Source organism: Saccopteryx bilineata, chromosome 10 (assembly GCF_036850765.1).
Source record: "Saccopteryx bilineata isolate mSacBil1 chromosome 10, mSacBil1_pri_phased_curated, whole genome shotgun sequence".
Lineage (NCBI taxonomy): Eukaryota > Metazoa > Chordata > Mammalia > Chiroptera > Emballonuridae > Saccopteryx > Saccopteryx bilineata.
In genome coordinates this window covers 11,121,121-11,140,987 of record NC_089499.1, presented here as the reverse complement: position 1 = coordinate 11,140,987, position 19,867 = coordinate 11,121,121, and the positions used below count along the sequence as shown (strand labels likewise).

The following is a 19,867-nucleotide window of genomic DNA, read 5'->3' as shown; positions in this document are numbered from 1 at the left end:
TCGTGATGGCCACGCGCTGCGTCAGCCGGGGAAGGTAATAGCTGCTCAGTCCTAGCCTTGGGGCAGGGACGAGGAACTTTAGGCTTCTCTGGTGTCTCCATGTCCCCTGTGTTCTTGGTCCTTGAGCCGGAAGCACAGGGCTGCTTCCTAGCCTTGCCCCAGCCTGGCTGCGTGTGCCAGTAAATCCCCCTCAGGACCAGGTCCTCGCCCATCACATGGGGAATTGTCCCCACCAAGTGCCCCCTGCAGCACAGACAAGTCGTCTGTAAGAAGAATAAAGTGCCTTCTGAGCGAGCAGCTCAGGGTCTGGAAGCTGGTGCTCCAAGAGTCAGTGATCAGCTGGTTCGAAGAGTCGGGGCTTCAATGTACAGCTTTCGGATTACCCAGGTTGGTGGTCTCTGCCCTAGCTTGACCCCTCTCCCTGAGGCTCAGAACTCCCAGGTCCTTGTCCAGCAAAGGCAAGGAGCCAGGAGACTGCTGGGGGGGAAGGGCAGAGAACAGCCAAACTCTGGTAGAAAAGTCTTTAATTCTATCTGTCAGGCCCCATCCGGCCTGGCGTGGCCGGGGCCCAGGAATGGCTGAGCGGGGGCCCCCGCCCCCTCCCGCCTACTCCGGCTTCAGTTTGTCCTGCTTCTCCTCCTCCAGTGCCAGGGCTCGCTCTCGCTCCTTCACCAGCTGAACACCACAGTAGGTGACAAACAGGACGGCCAGCGTGGTCTGGGGGAACCCTGTGTAGGGAAGAGGTCATCGATGTCTGGGATCAGCACCGCCCCTTTGGCGACTCCTCACGCCTCTCCCATGCGGCCGGCCCTCCCTGCCGAGTCCCTGGGGACCTGGGGTGAGGTGGGCAATTTTGAGGTTGCTGCCTGGCATGTCCCGTGTCCCCGCTCTGCCCTCCCTCACCTGTGAGTAGCAGGCGCCGGGCGACCAGCTCTGTGAACTCCAGGCTGTTCAGGCTGACAAGGTTGTACATGATGATAGCCCAGAAGTTGATGGCCCCAAAGATGGCCCGGACCCTGCGGGACATCTGCTCCGACAGAGAGGCCTGCCCAGTCCAGAGAGCATGGTCAGTGTGGCAGGCGGCCCAGGGGAAAGAGGACATGGTTGGTCAGAGGGCCTTGCACACATGGTTGCTGAGGTCCTGGGGGGGGGGGGTGCCTGGGTCTCTGAGAGTCCCAGGTCAGCTCTCCCTCCTTGTTAGAGATGGTGGGACTGAGGGCCAGAGAGAGCACAGCACCTGACCAGCAGAGTCAGGCCTGGGTGTCCCACACCCCCGCGGAAGGGAGGGAGGACCAGGTACCCACAGGGTGAGCCACTGTCCTGACCACCAGGAGGGTGAGAGTGAGAATGTTCTGGACTGGGGGCCAAGTGTGGCTGGAAGCCTTCGGAGAGTAACAGTGCCCAGCCGCCCCCAGACCCCCCCCCCCGCTCACCTCAATTTGTGCTAGGGGCCCCCACTCTGCTAGCTTCAGTACCCAGAGCTCAAAGTTGAGGCCAAAGCAGTTAAGAATTGACCACAGGTAGACAATGTCGCAAGGACCAAGCCACAGAGTGGTGACGACAAACGTGGCCACTGAGGCCACCAGCTCTGGGATCACCGCAGAATGCTCCCCGCCGATGTGGTCGTACACGTACCTGCAGGAAAGGCGGAGAAGGGGCCAGTGGCAGTGCGGGAGAGGGCAGCTGGGAGATGGGCAGAGGGGACACACAGGGACAGCTCTCCTCCACGCTGTCGTCCAGGCACATGCAACCTTCCTGACCCCAGGGGACTTCCCTTCCACTGCCCGGCCTCAGAGCGGAGAGGGCTCAGCCTGGACCTGCAGATCTGCTCTGACTGGGCTCACTCGGTTCCCAGGGCATCTCAGCCAGACCCAAAGCTTTGAAAACTGTCTCTAGGCTGATGAGCCCCAATTCTGCGTCCTCCGCCCAGTCCCCCTCCTGACTCGTATATCCTCTCACTTGAATCGCAGACTCCCCCATCCCTGCCCGAGCCCACTTTATCCCCATCTCAGCCAACGACACTACCATCCATTCAGCTGCAGGCCGGGACCTTAGTGCCATCTTGGATTCTCAGTTCCCATCTCCACTCACACCCAGGCCAGCACATCCTCTGGGCTCCCCTCGGCCCTGACCGCTGCTCACCACCTCCGCAACCACCATCCCGGGCCAAGCAGTCTTCTGTCACACAGATTACTGCACACCTCTTAAGTCATCTTTCTGCTTCTGCCTTTCCCCCCTACACTCTGATCCCTACACAGTAGCTAGAGGCATCTTTTAAGAGTGTACCTTGGATCACATCACTTCCACAATGAAACCCTCACTCCATGGCTCCCCATTACAATGAGAATATACTCAACTCCTTTATTATGGCTGGAACATACCATGTCCTCTGGTTTCTGCCTGCCTCCTGGACCTCGCCACCCACCATTCTAGCCCTCCTTCACTGTGCTCTGGCCTTATTGTCCTGTCTGTCTCTCAGATACAGCTGGTTCCTGCCTCAGGGCCTTTGCACTTGTTGTTTCCTCTATCTCAAATTATCTTCCCCTGGAGATTCCCCTATCATGCAAGTCTCAGTTCAAATGTCACCTCACGGAGGTCTGCTCAGATCCTGTGGCCAGCTTCTAAACCATTATACTGTTTTATTTTTAATAATGCTTATCACTCTCTAAAATTATTTATGTGTTTGTTTACCTGTTTATGGTCTGTTTCTCCCCACTAGACTGTAAGCTTCAAAAGTTCAGGGACTTTGTCATGTTCACTGCTGTATCCCCAGTGCCTAGAACAGTGCCTGGCACATAGTAGGTACTCAATAAATATTGGTTAAATAAATTCAGTAGAAGACCCATTGAGTAACGTCCTTGACCTCCTCATTTCCAATGGTTTCTTTTCCACTCCACCTCAGCCACCTACCCCCATGGCCACACCCCAACGTTGTCACCACTCAAAACTTCACTCACCCCCAATTCTCTTTCTTCACCCGGCCACTCCTGACCTGGCCCTGGGCTCCAGTTCTCCTATCTCATCCACACCCAGCCTTCCTCGTCTTGTGAGCCTCCCTTAACAGGCTTGTATTCCATGAGTCCTCATTCCCAATAACCTAAAACCCCTTGTTCCTCCCTTCTTCCTTCTCACCCATCTGAGAGAGCCCAGTTACCGCCTTTCCCCTTGCCTAGCCCAAGAAGCAAAGCACCGATGGGGGAAAACCCCTAACCTTCTCAGAGTCCACAAATCCACTACTTCCAGCCCCACCTGGGCTCTCAAGGCCAAGGTTTCTCTTGCCAGCTTCTCCCATGCTCTGTGGATATGCCCTTAGCTCCCCTTGCCAAGTAGGAGTGGAGATGTGTGTGGGGGGGGTCTGGGCAGGAGGGCAGAGGACACACAGATGGCATCTCCCTCCTTGCCCCCAACCCTGCATCTCTCAGCCAATGACCTTGCCTCCTGCTTCCTGGAAAACCCCTCTCCCTTCTACTTGAACTTGCTGTCCAGTGTCCGCACCCTGGCTTTTCTTCCTCCTCCCTGACCCGAAGCCAGCGTCCGCCTGGTTCCACCTTCTCCCTCCTCGGGGACCTCACTCCACCAGCCAGCCCTCTCTCCTGCACCACCCACCTCTGCCTCTCTGTGGAACAGTGCCCCCACCTGCGGGCACCCGTGCTGTCTCCTTCGGCCACTCCTCCGTCTTCCCCTTCAGTACCCGGCTTCTGCGGGGAGTGTGCACACAGCTCCCCTGTGGCTCCTGTTTCCTCTCACTCGTCCCCTGCCCCTGCTTCTGCCGTGAAGGGCTGAATTCCCTGGTGCCGCCAGTACAAGCTCTTTGACCCCAGCAGCACCTGCCCCCGCTGCCCCCACCATACCTGGTCTTCTCTTACTTCCAGGACGTCACATGGCCTTGACTTTTCTCCTGTTCCCTCGACTGCCCCGTTCAGTGCTTTCTGCCTGCTCTCACTTCTCCCCCAGCCAGAGTTCCTCCGGGCCCAACCCCAGCTAGCCCTTCTCCTTTCTCCTCACTCTATTCTCTTCCCCTGGGGCTCCTCTCTCCGCGGGACTCCCAAGGCCTGAAGACCACCCACACCCATAATGCTCAGAGTTCCAGCCGTCCGTCCTCCAGAATGCTCTGAACCACCTCGCGGACCCCTCCACAAGCATGTCTCCCCGGTTCCGACCACACACTTCTCAATGGAACCCCTTTCTGAAAACCTCCCCTCCATCCTCCCAGGCTCTAGCCAGGAATCTGGGAATCATCTCCCTCTCCTTCCTGATACCTGTGATGTGATCCATAGCCAGGGCCTGGCCCGGGTTCCTGCTGTGTCCCTGCTCCCACTGGCTCTCTCCCCCCAGGGACCACCCACCTCCAGACCTCGACGCCTTTCACCTAGACCTCTGCCACGACCTGCTCACGGCCCTCCTCGCTTCTTCTGGGCCAGGGGCGAACTTGTAAACCATGGACCAGTCTCTGCCCTGGCTGCTCAAACGCCTGGCACGTGACTGTGACCATTGGCCCACCCCACCCCACCCCAACTCACTTGCAAAGCCAGTCGTTGATGCCACGGTCGAAGTGCCTGTGGGAGGGGAGCGGCTGAGTGTGAGCCAATCAGGAGCAGGGCCCCTGGGGACGCAGGGGAAGAGGCTCAGGGAGGGAGGGTGTGTCCCCGACACCGGCCGGCCCCCGCCCGCACTCACGTTTCCGAGAAGACGTAGAGCGCCGTGATGCACTTGGGAGGCTGCGGCGGGTCCAGGTGGTCAAGGCGCGCCACCGTGTTGACGACGCCGAAGAGGACAGCCGCCTTCACCCAGTCGTACACCAGGTTTGAGTAGGCCAAGCCAGCTGGGGACAGTGTGTTGTCACTGCCTGGGGGGCCTTGCACTGGCCTCCCTACCCTGGACACCCCGATCTAGGGGAAAGTGCTGAGTCCGGCCCTCCGCTTCCAGCACAATCTTCCCAGGACCTGGAGGAGGCCTGCCGCCCAGACTGCTTCCGGGGCACCCTGCTCCCCGCTTCCTGGGCCTGGCCACCTCTGGGAGACCCCATTCTGCTGTGGAGAAGAGCCTGAGGCCCCAGGCAGGTGCAAAGGGCTCTGTCTGATACCAGTCTGGCTTACAGGACAAAGTGAAGAAGTCCCCGCTCCCAGACCCCCAGATAGGCGCTGTGCCTCCTGAGGTGTCAGCTTCCCCAGCAGTGACGCCGTCTGGGCACAGAGGGTCTGTCTTTCTGGGGTGGTGGCCCAGACACCATTCCTCTCCTGGGTTCCCGCGCACCCACCGAGGGCACTGTCCGGCAGGCGGTTGGCAAACTTGAGGTCACTGGGGATGGTGAGGATGTAGAAGAAGTGAAAGAAGATGTCCACGGCCACGATGGCCACCACGCTGAGACCCGCCTGGGCCCGGATGTGCCACAGCTCGCCCTCGCGCCTCACCGGCTCCACCTGGCTCACCTGGGGGGTGCCAAGGCAGTCACCAACTGTCTGGGGGGTCTGACGGTGAGGGGAGACTGGGCGCCAGCCTGATAGCCCTACTGGAGGGCAGAAACACCCGAGGTGGGGGTCACAGCCTGCTAGGGGAGACCCAGTTCTGTCTTGGAAGCCCAATTTGAGCAGGAGGAGAGTCCTGCCCAGAGGAGGAGACACATCTCCAGCTTGTGATCCCTGTCTGGGGGTGGAGGGGAATGTGGCCCAGTCCTGGGGTCTGACGATGGGAGTCCTGCCTTAAGGATGGGGACCCAGCCCACCCTCAGCATCCTATCAGAGACGGAAGCCCCTGTCTGAAGAGGGAAAGCCAGCCCAGCTCCGGAAGCCGACAGGGGTCCCCTCACCTGGGCGTGGAAGCGATCAAAGGTCATGATGGGCCCGAAGAAGAAGAAAGGCAGGTAGAAGTTGTACTTGAGCAGGTCGGCGAGGGAGTAGTGGCGATCGGGGTGGGCACAGCTCTCCAGTGCAAAGCTGGTGCAGCGCAGCACGGTGAAGCCGCTGCCCCCTTGAAACAGCACCTCTTGAAGATCAAAAGTGCCTGTTACAAACCCGTTCTGGATGGGAGAGAACAGGCCGCCAGCTCACCAGGTGCCCCTTGTCTCTGGGAAGCACTCTCTCCCCGCCCGGGGGCTCAGCCTGGTCCTGTCCCGCCCTCTCTCCAGATCCAGTCAACGTTGGCCATTCAGGACCAATTCATGTTAAGTGCTGGGTTAGAACAGAGAATGAGCTGGACACGTCCCTGCATTGGTGGAGGTGACCACCTGGTAGGCCAGGCATATTCCATGGTCAAAGGCATGGAGAGAGCTGGGAAAGTGGAGAAAAGGCTTGAAGAGACTTGGGAGGTAAAGGCTTTGGATGGGGTGAGAGGTTTGGGGTCCTATGCCTGCACCCTCCACCCCCACCCCTCCCTGCTGCACACCTGCCAGGAGATTAGGGGGTCCAGCTTGAAGGAGGCCAGGCTGGCCATGCCGAGGCCCAGACAGAGCCAGGGCTGACCCAGGAGGGAGGCTGCATAGAGGCTGACACAGTGGCCGAGCAGCAGCAGCAGGTACCATGGGCCCATCGTGCCCACCACGGCCAGGGCCCCGTACACAGCATACATCCAGGAGCGGAGCTGCGGACAGGCGGAAGGCTTCGTTTACTTATTTATACACGTGGAGAAGGGACCCCACCACTCCTGAGCTGAGGAGGACCTGGTGCGGGGGGGTGGGGCAGCTCAGGTCACGCTCACCTGAGGGGCAACCATCGTGCAGAGTTTAGCGAACAGCACGTGTCCGGAGAGGGTGAAGATGATGACGTTGCGGAAGGAAGTGAACCACATCACCCACTCGAAGTCAGCCACATCCTGGGGAGGGCCCGAGCTGGTCAAGGCGGGGCGGTGGCAGGGGAGGCTGGCACTCAGGCTGGTAGAGCCCCAGCACCGTCCCAGCCCCTGTAGTCTCCGGCTGGGGGTCTCTGCCTTCCCCACTAAGAGTAGGACCAGGCAGGGCGCTAGCGGGGAATGAGGGGCACCGTGTGCACTGCCCTGCCCCTCAGAGCCCCCCTCTCCCTGGCACATGGCTCGACATTCCACCATTATTCATTGTTCCTAGGAAGGGTGGTGCCGGCGGCCCCTGCAAGGCTCGTCTCAGTTTATTCCCTAAATAAGCAGGGTCTGGGCAGGAGGGGCCAGCAGGACACTGAGGGTGCTGAAGGGACCCGCCCCACTGTGAGCCCTCTGAACATTTGGAACAGGGTTTGGGATTGGAAAGACGTGCCAGGAGTCAGGTGCCCCATTGGGGACCGTGGGTTGTGGCGGACCTACCATCTTCCGACCAATGTACTCCCAGCCGGGTCGCACAGACTCCCGGAAGGCCTTCCTGTGGGCCCCATCTGAGAACAGAGTGTGGCCTCAGGGGGAGGACCTCCTCGCCTCTCCCGCGCTCGTCCCTACAGGAGGCTGACCCCGGCCTCGGGAAGTCTGGGTCTGTCTGCCTCTGCTCCTCTCCGAGTCTCCCTGCGTCTGGGGCCTGATCTCCCAGTGTTTGAGCGTCTGTCTCTGTGGCTCCATGTCCAGTCTCTGTGGGTGCCTCTTCCTCTGCTTCTCCCTGTGACTGTGCCTGGCTCAGCCCAGCCCCCTGGACCGAGGAAATACCCTGGGCCTGGAGCCCCTAAGTTTCTGGCCTTGCTGGTTGGAAGCCTGAGGCCCCCGGGAAAGGAAAGGTCCCACTCCCCTGCCCAGGGGCCCAGCTGTTACCTTGAGAAGCCTCAAGGAGGCCCCTGCCAGCATAGGCCAGGGCCCCGCTCAGCACCAGGGAGTACAGGCCCAGCTCCGCCGCCGGCAACGCTGTCTTGATGCCCATTGCCTAGACGGGGCTGAGGGAGACAGGTTGGGTGAGGGCACCGCTGACCCCCAACCCCGCCTAGCCCCACCTTATGACCCCCCACTGAGGTGCTGAGGACCCCATCCTTGAGACTGCCTCTCTGGCCCCATGGGAGTCTCACTCTATCATGCTCCCTTTCCCCCCACCCCCAACTCCTCCCAGGCTTCTCCCATCCTAGCTGCTGCTCTGGCTCAATAAAACATAATCTTCACCCTCTGCCCGTCTTCCTCACCTTCAGTGACGCCCCATACCTTCCACGTGGACTGGTCCCCATCCTCTGCCCACACTGTACCTGCCAAGGCCTTGGGCGCCCTTCATGTCTGCGTCACCTCAACCATGTTCCTGGCTCCTCAGTAAGCCTCCCTCAGCTCCTGATGAAGCCCCACCCCTGTCCCCCTTTTCTGACTTCCACACGGTCTTGAGCTGCCCTTACTTTCCCTGGTCTCCCAGGTCCGGCCCCTAGCACCCAGCCTCGTCTCTCCAACCAGCCCTTGAGCCCCGGCCTGCCATGTCCCTAGTCCCTGCCTGTGTCCGTGGCCACCGCGGCCCCCTCTCTCAGTGCTCTGTGTATCAGGGTCTGGATGCTGGCGGGTAGCTGTGCTATTTGAAGAGTTGCCCCTGGGGTAGTCAGAGTGGGGCCAAGCAGGCACCAGGGAGGTGCTGGCTGCTGTCCAAGGTGCTGACCGGCGTGGGGCTTAGGGTGAGCCCAGCCACTCCCTTCTCCCAGAGAGCCTAGTTTGTCCCCAGGAGTTCTGCTGGGCTGTCTCTGGAACCTCAGCTAGCACCTGTTTCCTTCTTATCTGGCTCCAACCTGGCCCAGGGCCTTCCCACGGGCCCCTTAAGTAACATTCAGAGCCCAAATTAAAGGGAGGAATATGTCTTAGGCTGGGTCAAGCCAAGAGGTAGCAGGCTTGGCTCTGTCCCCTCCCAAATCTCCCTCACCATGTTTGAAAGCAACTCTCCTGAGCCCCACTGTCCCCACTCTCCCTATTACACAGATGGAGGGGGTCATGGAACAGAGAGGCGCAGGGAACTGTCAAGGTCACACAGCAAAACTGAGACAGAATTGAGTATTTTCAGTGAGCGCTTCTGGAGTCACAGATAAGAGAAGACCATTGTTGTTCCTTCCCATACCAGGGGGCTGCCAGACTGGGCCGGACTTCTGTCCCGCCGGGCTGAGGGCTAAGCTGCCTCCTCATCGGCCAGTGGGGGTAGGGAGGCCGGGAGGATCAGGTTAATGGAGCAGGAGCTTGAAACCGGAGCGCGGTGAAGAGCCCGCGAAATAGCTTTGTCAGCTGCTTCCCACTCGCCACTTTCCAATTTTAGCTCCCCATGGCCGGTGCAGTGCGGGGTGTCCCCAGTGAAGCCTCTGTGAGTGGGGCCAGGGCTGGCCCCCGGCTGGGACCTCTCCTGATAGACCCTGTGACCTGGGCCAGCTTGTGGACACAGAGGTCCCCCCTGTCCCTTGGTCCTACCTGCCTCGGGTACACCTGGGGTAAAAGCCTATTTGGGGACCTGAGGTCTAGGATGAGGAGCCTGAGGTGGGCTCCGAAGGTCTCAAGGACCCCAGAGTGGCTGCGTCCCTGACCGGCACTGACCTTGAGGAGGCTGTGAGGGACCCTGGCACACTGCCCACTTCTGGGCTCCGGGGTCCTGCGTCCGACCGCTCGTCCGTCCAGCCAGCTGGGCTCTGGGGCCACGGTGAGATCCCCACCCCCTCGAGGCTATGAGCGGTGAGTGGTGACAGCAGGAACAGGGGGAGGAGGAGGGCAGGGAGGAGGTGGCCTTCCTGGAGTGGCGCTGAGCGGAGTGGAGCAGACAGAGCGCTGCAGAGCCGCTGGCCGCAGGGAGCCGCAGGGAGGATCTCGGCGGGGGGGGGGGGGCTGGGGGGGAAGGGGTGGACAGTGGCTTGGACAGGGACACCTGGGCCTCACTTTGACCTGCCTCCCCTGGTCCATAGAGTCTGTGCCTCCCTCTCACTGCTAGCCAGAACTGCCCTCTTCCAGGAAGCCTTCCAGATGGCCTCTGCTGGTATCTCTAGGTTTGAGATCCCTGCCCCCACCACAGATACACACACACACACACACACACTCTTCCATGCTCAGCTCCATGAACTCCGGCCTGCACCTTTATACATGGCCTCTCAAGAGCCCCCTGCCCCGGTCCACCTCATCGTGCCGAGGGTCCTGGCTGTCCAGGCACCAGGCCTGAGGGAGGCCCGACTTGCCTGGTGGGATTGGAACTGGCATGAGACATGTGGCGGGGGGCCCCCCGTACTCCAGTCCTGTCCCAGGTGGAGGGGTATTAGCAGGGTCACTTAACCAGGCTTGAGTGGGCACTTGGAGTGGCTGGCATTCTCTGCTTGGCAGGGTGGAGGCAGACAGCGATGTCCCTGACCACCTAGGATTCCTCCGGGGAAAAGGGTGAGGTGGGAGCCAAGGCCTCAGCCCAGCCTACCTGACAGAACCCCCCAGAGAGAACAGGAACCCCTGATGGTCCCCCTTTGGGATGAGAAGCTCAGAGTCTGTGGGTGACTGTTCATGCATGTGCATGAGGGGCCAGGGTTTGGAGTCTGGGCTTAGAATGGCTGCATGACTGTAATCATAGCACAGGTCTTAGAGCCGCTGCTGATCCCAATCCCAACCATAGGCTCAGGTACAACTGAGGGGAGAAGGGGCTGCTTGCCCACCCCCAGCAGGGGCACCACCAGGGCCAGAGAAAGGCCTGGGGAGGGGAGAGAGACCCCACCCCCCACAGTGCCTTCCGACAACGAGCTTCCACCTGAGCTTGCAGACACGCTGGCCCAGAAGAAGCCGGGGACCCAGCGCTCACTCCCTACCGTGACCAGAGGCCTGCATTACCCATCTCTGACTCTGAGAAGTGTGAGGAGCCGTTACTGCCCGGGGCGGGGGCGGGGTGAGGACTGAGCCGGGATCATGGGCGCTAGAGGAAGCCAGCACTGGGGGTGGGGTGGAGTGGGGGGGTCCTGTGGGAGTCGGGGTCAGGGGACACCTGAGCAGGGTCCTGAGATAGTCCACGGTGTTAGGAGTAAGTCCATCACAGTGGCCAGGCATGGTCCTAAGGCCATCCAGGGACTGGCTCTTTAATCTCACCACTGCCTGTAGGGAGGGTGTCACCATCTGCCGGGGTTGACAGAAAGGGAAACTGACACACCCGGAGATCAAGTAGCTGAGTCAGCCCCACGCTTCTCCTGTGGCCCTGCAAGAGGGGAGCCCAGCTCACCCACACCGGGCGCTAGCTGAGACCAGCCTGGCGGCCGCCGGCAAACACCCCCCAGAGAATGGTTCAGGGGAGTCCAAGGGGTAGTTGGACTCCACAGCGAAGAGCACAGGTTCAGCCGATTCACGTGAACCTGAGCCGCCCCTCACGGCTGTGACCTCTTCCCTGAGCCTCAGACCCTCAGCTGCACGTGAGCAGACTTCCGGCCCTGACCATGTCGGGCTCTGGAGGGCTTTGACCAGAGCTTGGCTCTCTGAGTTGTTCACGGAGAGGCAGAAACCCCCTCGCTCGAGAGGCCCAGAGGGTCAGGACTCACACGCAGTCGATGTTCACCAGGTGACCCCTTCGCAGGGGTGGCAGGAGACAGTGCTTGTGTGGCCGGTCCACAAAGCAAGGGGCAGGAAGCCGACCGGGGTCAGACCAGCGCAAGGGCCTGGGTCACAAACGGCACAAGAACTACTAGGAAAGATGGGGTGAGCAGAGTTCTTTCTCATCTCTCTTAGGTTGTTTTTGTTGTTGTTCAAAGTAAAAATGTGGGGAAAGGACCCGGTGCGTACGTGTGTAATTGTATTTTGAGCTGGTGGTGTGTGGGTTCTGTGTGTGTATGTTTGGTGTTGTGTGTCGTCTTCGGCCTGCACTGAGTGTGTACATATGTTTGTAATGAAGGTACTGTGTGGGTGCGTATATATGCGGCTCGGGAGGTGTGGGAGGGCTGGCTTCCTTGGGGCGCGGTGGTGGGCTGGCTGGTGGAGGGGGTGGCGAGCAGATGCTGGTCCCGGACGCTGAATATGGGGGTTCGGGGCAGGGATCCGGGGACAATGTAATGTGTTGGGGCTTCAGTCAGCCTGAGCCTCATTGCAGTCTTGTCTAGCTCAGCTGTGGTGCCCCAGAGGCCCCTACGGGGGACAGTGACCAAGCCACACCCATGGCTCAACCAGGTCTCACCTGTCAGTGCAGGAACCTGAGAGGCCAGGCCCGCGGCACCTGCCTGGGGTGCAGCCAGGGACAGTCTTCACGTGAGGCCTCGTTGATTGTCCCTGCCCCTCCCCCTACCACCCACTGGCTCCAGGCAAGGTGTTCTCATCTGTGGAAGGCAAGTCCAGCCCACCCGCTGCCCACTTGCCTGAGGGTTGGGGAATGTCACCCTCAGGGTCCCAGGGACAGGTGGTGCTGCTCAGGAGGGGCCATGAGCACTCACCTGAGGAGACCAGGCTGCCCCACTCCTCACCTGGCCCACCTGGGTAAGATCCCTCATGGCCCCAGTCCTTAGCCTCTCTGTCAATCCTTCCAGTCCTTAACAAACCTGCCCCTTTCTTGCCTCACTGGCAGTGGTGCCGGGGATCGGATCAGCCTAGGACGCTGAGGTCCCCGGTGCAAAACCCCGAGGTCTCTGGCTTGAGCAAAGGGGTCACTGGCTTGTCTTGAGCCCTCCTATATCAGTGAATAACTGAAGTGAATCTGCTAGGAGTTGATACCTTTCATCTCTCTCCTCCCTCTCCATCTCCCTTCCTCTCTCTCTCTCTTTCTCTCTCTCTCTCTCTCAATCCTGCTCCCTGCTCCTCCCATTTCCACGCTCTCCCACGAAGACATCGACAGCCCCCTCCCCACCCAGAGCTGGCGATGAGACTGAGGGCTGCGGCAGGGAAGGCGGAGGCTCTGAGGCACCACACGATGTCATTGCAGTCCATACCCCCAGCCTCGCTTGTACCCTGCAGCTCCAGGGCCCTGTCCCCGGCCTCCCTGACTGCACAGACTCTCCTGACAGCGGGAGCAAGTCTGACCACCCAGGAGGCGGGCGTGCAGCTGGCGCTCATGGACCCTGACAAACGGCCCCGCTCAGTGGATGGTGGCCTGGACTTCCTGGAGCTCAGGGACCGAGTCTGCCTCACCTGGGACCCCCGTGCCTGGGGCAGGGAGTGGTTTGATCTATTGAACTAATGGAGACAATACTGAGGCTCATGTTTACTGAGAGCTTATTGCGTGCCAGCACTTGACAGTTTTTAACTCAGGGACGCCTGAGAAGAGATTCCCACGGGAACGGAGCAGACCTGGTCTGACTAAGCAGGGGTGTTGAAGGCAGGGGCCAGCAGGCGCGACAGGGACCCCTGGCCCGCCGCTCCCCCGCAAAGCTCTCAGCAATGCCCGCCGAACCTGTACAATGAAACCGTTGTCTTTATACTCCCCTCTGGCCTAAGCAAGAACTGAATGCCCGGACTGATCTCTGCAAGACGCCAACAGTTTACCCCCAAGTGTGCCGACTAGATTCATTATGCCTGGCTGCCTCCCCCCTCCCTTTCTTTCTTACATAAATTCTGTTTTTATCTCTGTGGACCAAAATCAGTCTATGGATGCATGTCCCTTGTTCAGAAGTAAACAGCAAGCTAATAATCAGCCTAATGTTATCCTTTGACACCCTCCCTGGAGGGAGGGTTTTATTATTGTCCCCATTTCACAGATGAGGACTGGGAAGCTCAGGGAGGTTAAGTAACATTGATGAGTGGAGAACGAGACAGGCCCCATGCACCCCCTGTTCAGACCCTGTGACCGATGCCCCTTCCTCCCTCAGACCCAGTCCTGAGCCAGAAAGAGCAGCAAAACCAGCCTGGAGTGGTGAGGGTGTGAGCCACGCGAGCCTGCACACCTCCACCCTCCACCTCCACCCTCCACCCCCACCCGGAGGGACCCCTGCCACTCTGTCTACCCCTGAAGAATGATGGCTGCTCTTATGCCTGCGTCTCTCTCCCAGGGACTCCGCTGAGGGCCAGAGCCTGCACCCCACACACTCAGATCACCTCGGGGACTCTGCTTTGCCTGCAGGTGAAGGTCCCAACTACTCGACCTGAGGTTCCAACTGCGTTTGGCCCATTCCTCATGTCACACTGTCCCCTCCTAGCACAGGTCCTCCCTCTCGCTCTGTCTGGCCATTTCTCTTCACCAGGAATCAGAGAAAAGCTTTTCCTTCCCCGGGACCCCCGGGACCCCCAGGACCCGTCAGACTCCTCTCTTCATCCTGGTGGCCTCCACTGCCCTTGCTGGGGGATCTCTAGGCCTGTATCACCCCTGGAAGGCTCAAGGCCCCCAACTGGGGGTTCAGCACAGGGTCCCTCCACAGCCATACACCTGGGGCAGGACCTGAGCCGACAGGGGCCCTACATGGTGTCCCCTGGGGAGGGGTGGTTTCATAGTCTGTGCTCCCAAGTTTGTGAGTCACTGCGCAAGTGACACAGGGAGGTTTTTATGTGTGGGAACGTGCGTCCACACCCGCACACAAGCCCATGTGTGCACAGGCCTGTCCGCGGGTACGCGTGTGGACATTTGCAGTGGGTGTTCCCAGGTCTGGGAATTTGTGTGTGTCTATATCTATGTGGCCAGGGTGTCTGGGGTCAGGCCCGGGGGCTCCCCTACAGCGGCGCCCCGCCCAGCTCACCCCTGTGCTGCAGGGAGAGGGGGGCATCATGCCGTTGCCTGGACTTGGCCCGAAGCTGCAGCCCAGCCCCACCTCTGCCCTCTGCCCCCCCCCCAGCCACCAGCTGCAGCCTTGGGGAGCAAACGGAAGTGCTTCTTGGAGTGACTGGCTGGGGGGGCCCTGCCCAGCAGCTGGGTGGGCTCACCTACTCTGGCTGCTCTGCTTCACAGGAGGGCCCCGCTTCTGGAGTCAGGCAGGGCAGGGTTAAATATTAGCTCAACTTCTTTCTGTGAACCTCAGTCTCCTCGTGTGTAAAACAAGGTGAGTAGCTGGAGCCGGTTTCCGCAGATGCTCACTCACTGGGAGCTACAGCGATTCTGAACATTATCATTATTATTACAAGTCCGAGGGTCTGCATCTAAGGAAGAGCCCTGAGGAGTGGGCCAATCAGGTGGCCCCAAGTCTGCAGAGGGTGGGGATGGCCACAGATGGAGCCCTGGGGTACAGGGGTGCCCTGGCGAGGGGGGGGCTGGGGCTGGGGGATGCTCCCAGCCCAGAGCACGAGGGCTCTCCTATGCACATGACGTCCTGTGGGCACGCAGGGCTCCAGCTGGGCCCTAGCACAGGCCATGGGCACCTGTCCGTGAGACGGCGTCTGTCCGCAGCTTGTCCCAAAGCTCTCGCTGATGCCGTGCAGGCTGCTGGGCCTCTCCGCGGCTGCGGCCACGCCTGCCCAGGGGCCCCTGCAGGCCTCTGCCAGGGCCTCTGCTTTGCCCTCCTGGCCTGCTCTGCTGACTCTGCTACCACAGGGAGCCTCTTCCAGGAGCAGGGGCGGAGCTGGCTGCCCCGTCGACCTAGGGTGACACGGGGCCGCCATCCTAGTGCTTGTCTGCCTTCTGCTGCCTCAGGGCGTCCAGGAAGACCCCTTTCACCTGGTCCAGGGTATCGTGGTACACTCGGAAGTCCTCCTCCTTTCCCCGCAGGGCACTGTCCAGGGCAGCCTTCAGCACTTCATTCTCCTCCACCTGGATGGCCAGCCTGGACCACACGGAGAGAGGGCTCAGTGAGGCCCGAGCCGGCGTGCGTGCATGTGCGCGTGATCGTGGACCACACGGAGAGGGCTCAGTGAGGCCCGAGCCGGCGTGCGTGCGTGTGCGCGTGATTGTGGACCACACGGAGAGAGGCTCAGTGAGGCCCGAGCCGGCGTGCGTGCGTGTGCGCGTGATTGTGGACCACACGGAGAGAGGGCTCAGTGAGGCCCGAGCCGGCGTGCGTGCGTCTGCGCGTGATTGTGCACAGTGGCCCCGGGGTGGGACTGTCAGTGTGGCTGCTTCTCAGGCACAGGCTCTCTCTGACCCGTCCCACCACCCGCGGACCCCTGGGGGGAATACCATGTGGGACTCCTCTCTGGGCCCTCCCACAGCCCTGGTTCCAGGTAGCTCCCCAAAATGTTGGCTGTCCTAAGGATGGTACTAATTGAGAGAGGCTCCCCTTCCTTCCTTTCCCATCACTGAACTTGATTGAGAGGTTTAACTGAGCGAGAAAAGTGGGTTCAGCAACCCATGTTTAACAAAACTTCTCTTAGGGCTTTGGGGTTATCAGGGGCATGGCTGAGTCACTCTGCTTCCTGATGGCCCATCACTGAACTACGGCCAAAAAACCACGGCTCAGCAGGACCAGCCTTCTGGGCAAAAAGAAGTCAAAGGGGAGGGATGTGATCTTTCTGCCCATCGAAGCCCCTCCACCCAGACAACGCCACCCTCGGGAAGGCAGGGCAGGGGGCACCTGGTGGTCAGCTCCTCCGTCTGGGACTCCACGGGCATGCTGGAGAGTTGGGTGAAAGACGGGGCCTTCCTCTCGCTCCCACTGGGGTTGTGCCTGGTGTTAGAGGTGAACAGACCTGTGGGGCAGTAGCATCCACTTTCCGTGATGAGGCCATGGCCCTGTGGTAACACTTTCCTTCTCCTCCCTCTGCTGCCTACTTCCTGCTTTCCCCCTTGTTGAAACAGGATACCTCCTTCGAAGTGCAGGACGAGGCTTGCCTCCCCCCAGAAGTCCTCCAGGATACCTGCTCTTCATTCCCCTGGAAACTGGCGTTGGTCTCTACTATAGCTGACTTTGTAGCAAGGTGGTTCCTCTCAATCCTCTGTCCATCTTTCTACTTTACAAGTTTCCAGAAGGTGGCCAGGCCTCAGGTCTGGCCTACAGGTTGAGCTTGAGTCTAGGCAGTCGCCTCATCTGATGACCTCATACCACAGGGTGCCCCCCTCCAGTCCCCATCCTGGCCAGCAGCTCCATACACACATACAGAGGGTCCAGGGTGGCTGGGGTCAGGAACCACAGAATGCTCCGAGAAAAAGAAATCCAAGCCCAACCAGTGGGAAACTCGGGCACTATGATAGCATCAGAAATGCTCTGTGCTGAGAGGCCTCAAAAGCAGTGAGGTTCTCAGGGCGGTGTGGCTCAGGGGAAATCACCTGGCATCAGCAGACCTGGCTTTCACACCCTGCTGTGTGGCCTCGGGTAAACCATCAACCTCTCTGAGCTGGTTTCCTCATTTATGACAAGAGAATAATAGTTCTCGCCTCTAGAACTTAGTGAGGCCTGAATGCATTCACACTTGGCCCTCAAGACTCTATAGCATGTGATTCTGTTTCTTAGCACTCCTGGCTTCTCTGACCTCAGCCCTCACTTGCTCCGGCTTTGCCGCCTCCTTGCTGCTCCTCCAGGCCTCCAGCCAAGCTCCCGGCGCAGTGCCTTTGCACCTGCTCTTGCTCAGGTATCAGTATGTCTCCTTTCCTCCCACTTCTACCATCTCTGCTCAGATGTCAGCTGGTCAGGAGGTCTTCGCTGGCCACCACATAGAAAACAGCTGCTCTCTCAGACCACCTGTCTCCTTCCTCTGCTTCGAGCCATAGCACCTGCCTCCATCTCTAACCTATCACGTCTTTCACTGCCCTACTTGTTCTCGCCTCTCTCCTTCACGGGACTGGAGCTGGTGTGTGACGGACCGAATCCCAGAACCAGGCCTCCACCTTTACAGGTTGGGGGCTGGGCCATGCTCCACCGAGGAGCGCGGCTCTGCCGCGTCACAGGCCAGCAGGTGTCAGAGGCCACGTGGAGCTGCCCTTCACTGTCTAGATGGTTTTTCCTGCCATGGTCAGCAGGAGGGGAGCCTAAAGCCTGGAGACACCACGCCCTGAGGGGTGTGAGGCCCAGGAGGGCCAGCAGGGCTCAGCCCCGGACTCTTCGTCAGCCTGGATTCCCAGCAGCACCTGGAAGGCCCCGTGAGCCCTGGCCCTGCTGGTGAGAGAAGGGAGCTGGGCACAGTTCCCACTTTGTGTCTCCCGTTCTCCTCTCCTCTCCTCGGGGCTGGAAACAGAGGTCTGAGAGTCCTAGGCGGAGGGAGGGAGGGGAGTTCTGGGGAGTTGAGAGGCAGGGCAGGGGGCAGCACCTCCACTCCAGTGTCTCGAGGGGGCAAGATGCGGACCTTGGAAGGAGGAAGGCCCAGCCCCTCCCACTGGAGACCCTTCCTCCCTGGGGGGTCGGCCACCCCAGAAGGGCTCTGGCTCTGACATCCCGCACCCCCGGTGGGCCCCAGCCCCACAAGGTGCTAACGCCGCTGGTCTGGAGGCTGCCCCTTGAGAACCACCATTATTAGAGCAGTAACCTCTTACTTTACTAGGGTCTGGGCCAGGCGAGGAAAGCAGAAGTGACAGCAGCGACTTTAGGGTCACTCCCTTAAAAGCCAAGGAGCAGGTCATCCCCTTCCCTTCTCCCCTTCCGCTGCTGGTGGACCCCGAAGCAGGCACCTTAGACCAGGAGGTGGAAGCTGAGTGTGGAGGACGAGGGAGCACACGACAGAGGAGCCCAGTCCCCAAGTGCGTGGAGAGGCTGCTGCAGGAGGGGGCTCCCTGCTGGTCAGCCACGGCACCCCCACCCCCCAGCAGACCAGCTTTGCCCCACGACCCAAGCCAGCTCAGAACAGAGGGCTGGGGGCAGTGGCTGAGGACACTCAGGGAGGGCACTGCCACCTTACACTATGGGCTCCCAGGTGAGCTGGGCCAGGACCACCTGGGGCGATGGCACTCTGGGGCTCCCGGGTCTGGCTAGGCAGCCAGGAGAGGACACCCAGCAGCAGGGGCAGGCACAGCCCCACCCTGATGGAGGCCTCTGCTGCCCACATTCCCCTCCCGGGGATGCTGACTGGCTCCTCCATTAGCCGCAGGCGTCCGTCCTTCCTCCCCCCCCCCCCCCCCAACGCCGCGCACCAGCTCCTACCTGCTTTGCCCCTGGCGGCTGCGCGCTGAGCGGCCTCCGTCCTCCCGGGCTCCAGGCGCATCTTCCCCAGGTGCTGCTCCAGCAGCACAGCGCGCTGCCGCTCCTCCCGCCGCCTCCGCTCCGATTCCAGCAGCTTGCTGTTGCTGTCCTCCACCCTGGGAACCAAACGGAGGGGCTGCCACGCGCCCTGGCGCCCCGCGGGCCGGCGCGCCCCCGCCCGCCTGCCCCCGGCTCTCGCAGATCTGGGCACATCTCCCAGGGGCTGTTCTTAACTTTGGTGGCAGTAACACAGGCACATGCATTTTAAAACCCTACTGTTCCCTCCGAGGCTTAAAATGAAAAGGTCTGCACTCCCCCAACTCCTCCTCGCTCCCAATCCCTGCTGTCCAGAAGCAACCACTTCTATGACTTTTAGCAGCTGTTTTGACTGTTTCCTGCCTTATTTCCACAGATGCTTATGCTGCTACTTTTGAGGTTTCCATATAATCTTTTGACTTCCTGCCGTGCAACGCAGGCATTTAGTTTTATTTTGATACTCTCCCCTTACCAAACAGAATCACCTCTGCACCTCCCAATGTGGTTATATTGCCATGTTTTGGCTGAATGAATGAATATTAGGCGGTGTGTTCATTTTCTATTGCTGTGGTAACAAACGACCACAAACATATAACAGCTTAGAATGACACAGATTTATTACCGCACAGTTCTGTACGTCAGAGGGCTCGGCAGGCTCTGGTGGTGTCTCTGCTCCAGGTTCCACAGGCCAGAATCCAGGTGCTCACTGACCTGCGCTCTTACCTGGAGGTTTGGGGGAGACTCTGCTTCCAGGTTTGTGCAGGTTTGTTGGAATGATTCAGTTGCAATGGAAGGACTGAGGTCCTGGTTTCCAGGTAGTTGTTGGCCGGGTCATCACCGTTAAGAGGTCACGTGGCCACTCTATCTTTAAAGCCAGAGCAATACCTTATCACGCCGTGACCCTCTCTGGCTTCTGCAGCATCTCTCTGACAGACCCCGGATGGAGAAATTTCTTTGCTGTTCAGGGCTCAGTCAGTGATTAAATTGAGCCATCCCTGGTAATCCAGGATAATCTTCCTATTTTAGGGTCCGCGATGATA

At 60.0% G+C, this 19,867-nt stretch overlaps 2 protein-coding genes across 8 annotated transcripts in view; both read right to left on the bottom strand.

Moving 5' to 3' along the window:
* Positions 1-509: 509 nt before the first annotated feature.
* On the bottom strand, positions 510-9,594 carry HHATL (hedgehog acyltransferase like). Of its 5 annotated transcripts, XM_066245856.1 has the most exons (12): positions 9,424-9,592; positions 7,699-7,817; positions 7,267-7,334; positions 6,694-6,807; positions 6,382-6,576; positions 5,807-6,016; positions 5,258-5,429; positions 4,678-4,822; positions 4,521-4,556; positions 1,434-1,635; positions 904-1,045; positions 510-728 (listed from the first exon to the last, which is right to left on the bottom strand). In XM_066245856.1, the coding sequence occupies exons 2-12, from the start codon at positions 7,802-7,804 to the stop codon at positions 607-609; spliced, it is 1,512 nt and encodes a 503-aa protein (XP_066101953.1). In that variant the 5' UTR covers positions 7,805-7,817; positions 9,424-9,592; the 3' UTR covers positions 510-606. The 5 variants fall into 5 exon arrangements, with proteins under 5 accessions (XP_066101953.1, XP_066101954.1, XP_066101950.1 ...); XM_066245857.1 differs by having other exon boundaries at positions 510-1,045; positions 1,476-1,635; positions 9,424-9,594; XM_066245853.1 differs by having other exon boundaries at positions 510-1,045; positions 9,424-9,593.
* Positions 9,595-14,842: 5,248 nt separating this feature from the next.
* Positions 14,843-19,867, bottom strand: part of CCDC13 (coiled-coil domain containing 13) — a 50,237-nt gene continuing 45,212 nt past the window's right edge. For all 3 annotated transcript variants that reach the window (XM_066245849.1, XM_066245851.1, XM_066245850.1), the window contains 3 exons: positions 18,753-18,907; positions 16,257-16,371; positions 14,843-15,509 (listed from right to left, as the gene is read on the bottom strand). In XM_066245849.1, coding sequence (XP_066101946.1) covers positions 15,350-15,509; positions 16,257-16,371; positions 18,753-18,907 — 430 coding nt within the window. In that variant the 3' untranslated portion in view covers positions 14,843-15,349. The remainder of the gene's footprint in view (positions 15,510-16,256; positions 16,372-18,752; positions 18,908-19,867) is intronic.